This window comes from Pundamilia nyererei, unplaced genomic scaffold (genome assembly GCF_000239375.1).
Source record: "Pundamilia nyererei isolate P.nyererei 1_Seehausen unplaced genomic scaffold, PunNye1.0 scaffold00072, whole genome shotgun sequence".
In the NCBI taxonomy this organism is placed as follows: Eukaryota; Metazoa; Chordata; class Actinopteri; order Cichliformes; family Cichlidae; genus Pundamilia; species Pundamilia nyererei.
In genome coordinates this window covers 970,496-979,622 of record NW_005187473.1, presented here as the reverse complement: position 1 = coordinate 979,622, position 9,127 = coordinate 970,496, and the positions used below count along the sequence as shown (strand labels likewise).

At 38.6% G+C, this 9,127-nt stretch overlaps 1 protein-coding gene across 1 annotated transcript in view; it reads left to right on the top strand.

Moving 5' to 3' along the window:
* Positions 1 to 9,127, top strand: part of LOC102208068 (contactin-associated protein-like 4) — a 118,949-nt gene that overhangs the window by 43,889 nt on the left and 65,933 nt on the right. The window contains exons 3-5 of the mRNA XM_005736945.1: positions 3,713 to 3,906; positions 7,389 to 7,536; positions 8,801 to 9,007. Coding sequence (XP_005737002.1) covers positions 3,713 to 3,906; positions 7,389 to 7,536; positions 8,801 to 9,007 — 549 coding nt within the window. The remainder of the gene's footprint in view (positions 1 to 3,712; positions 3,907 to 7,388; positions 7,537 to 8,800; positions 9,008 to 9,127) is intronic.

Below are 9,127 nucleotides of genomic sequence, written 5' to 3'. Positions count from 1 at the left end.
TGCTCTCTAAAACTTTGGGTATATGCGTTCGCAGTAGAGAGCTCAAAGCCAGGGATACCAGCAGCATCCAAAGTAAAATAAAATCAGATTGCAGCTGTGTTAGTTATGGCAATGTCTCTGCAAAGGTTAGCAACTGCATCAAGGCACCACTCTTTGTGTCTGTGCCTTTCAGTCCTTTTCTGCCTTTGTTTCACTTTCTGGGCCAGTTCACTTCTTCACTCCCTTTCTCCAACCTACTCATCCTCTGCGACATGTTCCTAAATTTCCCAAATACAAACCCACTTGATTAACTGCAGTATTTTATATGACACAGTTCACACTCCTGCTGTGTGTTCCTGCCATCTTTCCTGTTTCGATCTACACCATTCTTTTTTCAAATCCAGATATTTTAATCTTTTCCCAAAACATTTCATTTGAAACATGAGCTTGAGGTGATTAGAGGTGATTGGATGCAACTAACTGTACTTATAGAAAAACAAATCATGGAGGCTCTCAGACTCAAACATCCCTGATGGAGTCTGGTGCATAAATATTCAGCAGCTTATTTCAGATAAGATATATTTTGTTTATGCCAGAAATTTTGAGAAATTACTGTGTTACAGCAGGCAAAACATTAAAAACACATACTAGCTCAATAAAATTGAGTACCACAAAACAAATATGTTGTTTCTCCTTATATGCTCTTATATTCAATATTCTAATCCAGATTCATTTAGATTTTTGCTTACTATGCATGACAGTGAGTTTTTCTTCTTTGATTAAGATGCCAAAGGACATTATAATCTGTGTGTGAATACTCCATGTTATTCTTTGTGGAACATTTAGTGAAATCAACTTTCACCTACTTTACTTTTGATTTCACTTCAACAACGAAGCTTGATAAAAACACTAAACAGTGATACATTGTCAAATATACCCCAACATTTTGTGATACTTAATTGGAGGGTGTATTGCTAGCTCTACTTAAACAGGTTTATTGCATTATATATTTTTTATTTGATTAATTTACTTGGATATTAAAGGTCCTTAGTTTTGAAAAATCCACCGTGATTTTTGTTTGTAGCTAAAAAAATCAACACTGGCAGGCAAAAAAAAGAAAAAAAGTCAACACTAGAAGAAATCCAAAAACGTATTTTTATAGCTGTACTTTTTGCACAAATAGCTGAGTTCAAAGGCTTCAAACTGAACAGTCATTTCCGTTCAGTTCAATTCAGCTTTGTTTATATAGCACCAAATCACCTCAAAGTGCTTTATATTGTAAGATAAAGACCCTACAGTAATAGAGAGAAAACCCCAATAATCAAATGACTCCCTATGAGTAAGCACTTTGTTGTCAGTGGGAAGGAAAAACTCCCTTTTAACAGGAAGACACCTGCAGGAGAACCATCCATCTGCTGCAACAGGTTGGAGTGAGCGTGACAAAAGACGCTCTATTGAAGAGAGCCAGATTAAAATTAAGTAATGATTAAATGTAGAGTGGTGTGTAAACACAAAGAGAGTGAGGGAAGAAGAAGCACTCAGTGCATCATGGGAAGCCCCCAGCAACCTAGGCCGTTTGTAGTGCAGACAGGAGGTTAATCTGATCCAATCCTGAATATAAATATTATAAAATAGGAAAGTTTAATCCTAATTACAGTAGAATCCAAACTCGGAGCTGGTTCCATAGACGAGGTTCCGGAAAGATGAAGGCTCTCCCTCCCATACTCCTTTTAAATATCCTAGTAACCACAGGTAAGCCAGCAGTCCAATAGTAAAATGCTATGTTGGAGTTATATGCTACTGTTAGGTCTTTAAGATTAGATGGCGCCTGACTGTTCAAGATTTTTTGATTCAAAATTTTAGAACATGGCTCAATAACCTTAGTTTTATCTGAATTCCCTTTGAAACAAGCAAACGTGCAGATCTAACTATAGACTATCAGCCTTCATTCTAATGAGGATTTCTAAATGAGTGCATTTAGGTATTATGACTCTGTCCTTCCAGTGTGCTGCTACCTCCACACTTGCATCTTCTTAAAAAAAATGGTATAGCAGTGTCAGACATACCACAGTGCTGATGGAAGTACCTATTTTAGACTACAGCATGAACACAGTGTGTGTTAGTCCCTTACATCCCTGAGTGTCCTTTCCAGCTGTTGCAACAGATGTTGCCCAGACAAAAATGGAGCACGTTACCCCTGGAAAATATGATAGTACTCTGCATGTCACTGGAGAACAGACAAAAGTTTCAGCTCAGTGATTTGTCTCATGTCAGAGAAGATATTTTAAGTGAAGTTGAATCACATTCACTTTCTCTCATATTGTCACCTTGGTGAGCTCATAAAAACCAGAACAGATCCATTAAATGGCAGGACAAATCTTGACACTTACTTGTGGAGATTCATAAATACCATTCTGGTGCTGCATCATCTAATCCATTTTTCTTCAAAGGGTTTGTGGCCCAGATATATCCCACTTAATGTCTTGAGGATTTATTAGTTATCATCATGAAACCAGGCAAATGTTGACATATTCTAGGGTTTTATGTCTGTGAGCATCTATGTGGACTTCAATCAAATCGAGAAAAGGGATGCACTATAATTGTACTGTGATTTGCAATATTTAAAGTTCAAAGCAGGGTCTCCTTATTATGAAGAAAATATTTACAAATGGAACATTAACTAATATACCTTTCCAGTAACTTAAACGCTCTCTGTGATGTTTCTGTCATCTCTGAAGGGATCTGCATTTTTGGCAAATAGTTTTTAAACTTCCCTTCAAGTCGATTAAAGGGAGCCAATGGCTTCTTGGCATCTTTGACCATCGTGACATTTTGTGATATGAAAAACCTGAAGATTTCATACTGAAGTGGCTGCCATGCTTGGATCCAGATACTTGAGCTGTTGAAGTATGCAGATTAGAAAACACCCATTTACCATTTTATAATCAATCTGAAGACTTAAGAATATCTAAAAAAAATGTATTGTACAAACCAAGAAATGCTTTAAAAGACAAAAACAGAATAAAATGGTGTGTTAAATCTTAATTTAGATACCTGAAGGCATCAACAGGCATTAGCGGATTATTGGTAATTTATGTTGCTGTCTTTGATTTCTTTTTCTTTAATGATTTCTCCAAATTGGCTGTTTGAACTAGTATTATTTCCATTCTTTTCATTTTTACTACTCACACTCATACAAATGTCTCAAGTCAGTCAAAAGTCACACAGCTCAGAGTTAATCAATGCTTAGGATGGTTATAGGCTGCAAACACAGAATAACAAGTGAAATGATTTTGACACCATTTACAGAGCCGTGGCTAACCAAACAGTCAAATAACACATGCTTGGATGGAGTATTAGTAATACCGTTTTGCAAATGTGATCCACAATACTAACTTATGCATGTGAACAGTGGTCAGCTGGTCAGATTAGTTAATCACCACCTGACTGGTCAAACCTTACACCAATGACTTTTTATGCTAATGTTTTCACACACAAACACAGAGCATTTCTTTCACTGTCGACTGTAACTGCTGTTTGCCTGAACTTCATCTTGATCTTAAACCAGGTCTTCTTGTTAAAATATAATATTTACCTTATAATAACCATAGTGCCTGCAGTGTGACTGTGTAAGAGTCGTGGTCCCCCAACAAGAATAATACTCACACTAAGGTTACACTAACCGCGTATAGCCATTATTATAATCCACTCTTTGTTTTTGTCCCCTGTGCAGGAGCTGGAGGTTGGTCTCCTCTGGTCTCAGACCGATACCAGTGGTTGGAGGTGGACCTGGGGAGGAGAACCCAAATCACTGCTGTTGCCACGCAGGGCCGCTACGGCAGCTCTGATTGGCTCACGGCCTATCTGTTGATGTTCAGTGACACAGGACACAACTGGAGACAACACCGGCAGGAAGACAGCTTAGGGGTAACTCTTCTTCCGGTGGCAGGATTACATAGTAGTGTTGGGTGTGCAACATATTTGTGCAGTCACCTGATGGGAGTATGGATGTCCATGTCAATCCATCATCTTGTTGTAGAAAAGTACATATTTTTTAACTGATCGTGACAAGATCATAGATATTTAACAAAAAGTGCACACAAAAAGAAACCCCCCACATGTGTTATATAATACAGATTTTAACAGCTAAAAATACAGTTTGTCCAGGCAGTGACACTCTACAATCACACACAGTTGACCTAACTGTCATAGACATTATTTAACATTATCTGTGGGGACTGGTGCTGCCTGCAGCAACATGGCGTGCTCACCAGGAGCCTTTCACTATTTATTAATAATACATGGAACAATGAAAGGAACTTGGGCAGGAGTCTGTTGACGGTGTGGGTCTGCTGTCAGACAGTTTAGCCTGTGCTGACAGGAGGTTGGTGCTGTTATGAGAAAGACCGCCTGGCGTAGAAAAACTCCCAGCTTTGATGCCTGAAAGATGTCCATCACCAGTCTGCAAGCAGGTCGCTGAATGGGCGCTTCCGAGCTCAGCCGCTTTCGTGTGGCGGCTCTTAAAATGTAAATGTGCAGAAAAATTGGTGAGAAAGCTCGCTGAGAAAAGCACGCGGTGACTTAAGTACCTAGTGTTGCGGTTGCTTTACGTCTAAATATATTCCCCATTTCTTTTTCTCTCTTTAATTTTTTATTTTTCCAGTGTTGTTTCAATAAAAAAGAGAATACTAGACTGGGAGAATGACTGATCACCAATGAGCAAAGTACAGATGTCAGAATGACAGGCAGCCATGCAAACCTCGGCTGACTGAAGAACATTTGATATGTCACGCGTCTCCTCCCTTCTGTGTGGAAGAAAGTGCAGCTTTCACTACAGCAGCAACCCAAAGAAAACTTTTTTTCCCCTCACATTTGACTGGGTACAACTTTTTCACAGTGAAGGATACAAACTCTCCAAAGCCCTTCAAGTCATCACTAAAGAACACACTCCTTGTAGCTTAAAAACATGTTGATTTGACAGTCAGCATGAAAGGCTGTGAATCCACATCAGCTTTTAGAGCACTTTTAAAGCTTCGTATATTAGTCAGGCTTGCTTAGCGTCTCTGTGATGGTGAGAATTTTACTGCAAAAACAGCTGCATCAGTCACAGCTTCTCACTGACTTGTGAGGTAAAGGTAGAAACAAAGTCTCTACTCAGGTTACTTTCATTTATTTGATGGTTAGAGTCGCTAACTACTTCATGGATTAAAAATAGAATAAAATTACATCCCATCATCAAGCAAATTGCATGTGGAGTCTTACTTTATGATGCCACATGTTTCAAATGTTTTAAAGTGTGATTCAAAAGGTGACTGTGCCTATAGAAAACAAACACAAAAATGACATTAATTAACCTTTTATCATTCACTCTTACTTTTTTGGATGTTTTCTTGAAGTCCCAATCTGACCATTTGCATTTCACCATTTTTCTTCAAACTTGAGTATGCACTAAGTTGTTGTGGGCGGGTCTTCCATCCATGATCATGACCTATCCTTCCCCATCATTCTGCAACAAAGGAGTGGCTAAAGGAGAAGCACATTAAGCTCATGGAGTGGCCCAGCCAGTCTTCAGACTTCAGTCAGCTAGAAAATCTGCAGAGAGAGATGACATTTTCGGTGACATAAAAATCAAATTAGAACTTTCATGTAATGTGTTTTATTTCTAGATTTTTTCACTGATATTCTGTCTCTCTCCATTATGAAACTACCAAAGAGACTGTTCATTCCTTTAGAAGTAAGCAAACTTACAAGTTCAGCAAGTGATCAAAGAATTGTTACCCCCACTGTACAGTGTATCTCTGGCTTCAACCCAGATACCAAACAGCAATCTCAAATCCTAAAGAAAGCACATCATGTCAGAAGCATGACCAAGACAATACTTGTCATTAAATTCGACCTTTAAGGAGTTATGCACTATGAAGGCATCCCTCAGCATCCCCAGGATTTCCTGTGCCACAAACATGCTTCTGGGATGCGATCCAAACATTGCTGGAAAACCAGACCACCATAAGAGGTATATCTGATTTTGGCCCATAGGGTGGCAGGCACAAGAGTTTGGTTGAGATTTAAAAGTCAGTGCGTCATTTAGAAGTTTTTTTTAAAGCCCACTTATGATAATTTACCTCCCTGATAAAGTAAAGAGGAGTAAATGAGGTTAACAAAGCTGGCAACTCTCCTCAGAACTTCCTAAGGAGCAAAAGTCATTAGCATGGCAACAAGTATATTTCAGCAAACACCCTATTTAATAGTGAATAATCTAGCTTCACTGTGGGCAGCTATGCAGTGAAATTCCTATGTTGACTGACATGTCACTTGAATAACGTGTCTGCCAACATTATTATACTGCTGATTCCAAACGTTCTTTTCTTGTAGCTCCTTTTAATGAAGGACTTTATTGCATAATTCAGTATTTTTATATTGTCTTGGTGGTACCAACTACGCCAGGCACAGTTCCTCTGCGATTCCTTTGTCATGCCCTCTCATCCTCTTCTTCGACTCATTCTCTAGCCATTCCTCTCTCCTTGACTGAAGGCTTGTCAGAGGCTACTCATATTTCAAAAGATGCTCAGGCAAGTAAATGAGATGCTGCTCTCCTCAGCAGGAAACAGAGCCATTTGTTGAGCTTAACGCTCTGCTGGCCAGCCGGCTCAGCCCTTCAAAGCACTGAAGACGGCACTGAGATCACAATTATGCAGTGCCAGAGAAGCCAATTTCTCTCACACAGTTACATCGGTACACCCTCAGCTGAGTTTCTCACACAAACACACAGGTAGCATCACACAAGCGCTCCAGATAGGACACAAGCAAAGGACATGCACAGGAACACATGGACATCTACTCTATACCATATATGCAGCTTGTTCTTCTTGTTTTCTTCTTACACATATTATTGCAGGTGTTTCTCTGTGTGTGTGAGCCCTGCTGGATTCCCACAGGCAGCTGATTGGGAAGAATAGAAGCCATTAGTCTTTTAAAGAGAGGCTTGCTACGGAGACAGAATAGGTCCAAGTTATTGATCACTGGACAGAGATGAGGGAGAGGGAGAGACATTATCATTACTTAGGATCAATGGCTTCGGTGAGTTCACAGTTTGAAAATGAAGACGGTCTCAGGGCAGAGGAGGTTTGGGAGACTTTTTCTTTCCACTGACAAAGAGATTTGCAGCCCTCGAATATGTAAAACTTTCAATGTATAATGGTCCTATCTAGCTTTTAGTCACCATTATGAACACTTGATGAGAAGCATATCTATCTGCTTTCCTGATAGAGGCATCACCCTTTAGTGTTTGTTATTGCTATTACATCATTATCACATTATTACATTGTTGTTGCAGCAATCAGCTGACTGAGACAGAGTGTAAGAATGAAGAAAACGGTAACTGTAACAAACATGTAACTGTATTGTTGCAGGCTTTTCCAGGTAACAGTAATGCTGACACTGTAGTCCAGTACAAACTGGAGCAGCCGGTCATAGCTCGCTTTCTTCGTTTAATCCCACTGGACTGGAACCCCAGTGGGAGGATTGGCCTCAGACTGGAAATATATGGATGTCGATATAGTAAGTAACTGTGAATTAAGTGTTATGTTATAGCAATTATAAATATATCCAATGTTTATTTTATCATAGAATATTTTGACCTTAAGTAACATATAATTATGTTATCAACAGTTAGTTGGTCTTGATTGCCTGTCTTGAAGTCTTTAATGCCTGACTGGCTTCAACTCATTTTGAATGCTAAAAATGTAAATGTGTTGTGGCATTAAAAGTGTCTTCTTTTAAAATATTACAAATGGCAGTTTTGGCTTGTTATTGTATTACAAGTATTTTGCTAGCAGCTAGTTTTGTATCTTAGAATGTAAAGTCAAACTTTAGTCAATTAATTAAAATCTTGATTTGTTGGATTAAATCTACACAGATTATCTCTATCAAATTTGGATTATGGTGTTTAAATGTGGTGCGGAAAAATAAGAAATGGTCCCTGGAACACCTTGAAAATTATATTAATCCTGTAGCATTATATACAGAACAAGATTGTTCATTGTTTTTTAGAAAAATAGATTTAAAATACTCCCACACACATAGGCTTTGGTTTGATTTTGCTCTGGTGTGTGATGTGAGTCATACAAACCTTTTGCAGTCAATTTAGAAACCATTAGTTCTTAGAAAAATAAGCAGTGCTATTCAAACACTAAGCCATGCACTAGAATTATTGGGTGTTGTGTGTGAGATGTACAGAGACTACATGGTTTTAATACAGAGTGCAATAAGAATTGAAACAATAGAAATGTACATGCAAAATGCCTTCAAGCAATCCAAGCATTTCAAGGCAGCAGCAGCAAGCTTTGCTTCTTTGTAACTGACTTAACTAAATGTCAGCCCTGTTACTTTATTATAGGTAGGGTACAACACAAAGCTATGGTTTGTAAAACTGTACTTCTGTGACCACAGGGCTTAAATTCAACTAGTGAAGCCTACTGATCAATCGCAATCGCCTCTTTATTTTAAAATATACTAAAGAAGTTTCACAAATCGAACATAGCATTGAACATAGCACCAAAAGGAATGGTCAACTCTGGGCTAAATCATATGGAAAAGTGATGTTAATGGAGTTAAATGTGCTTACTGAGTAAATAATTTCACCAAGAGATCCAAATCTGTCTAGAAATATCTTACAATTCTGTGAAATTCATGATGTTAGAAAAATGGTGGCAAAGACAGAGTTTGCACAGTTGTGTTAGTATTTGGTGCTAGTATGTTATTTAAAATGAATGAAATGTAAAGAATAAAACTTTTCCCTCTCCCACTTAATTTTGTTCTGTAGCTTCTAGCGTGGCAAGCTTTGATGGGAGCAGAAGTAGCCTGGTCTACAGACTGAGTGTGAGGGCAAGCTGGACTGTGATGGAGACTATTTCTTTGAAGTTTAAAACCCTGAAGAATTCTGGGACACTGCTCCATGCAGAGGGACAGCGAGATCACAGCCTCACGTTGGTGCTCGAGAAAGGAAAGCTGCTACTCTACCACCTACAGGGTAGGACACCGGTCTCAAAGAGCTACAGACATAAATTAATGCTTTGTTGTGTTTTCTTACATGATAAACATAACCCCAATAATGCTGAATCATTCTGCGAAATTGCAGTTTATAGTGATA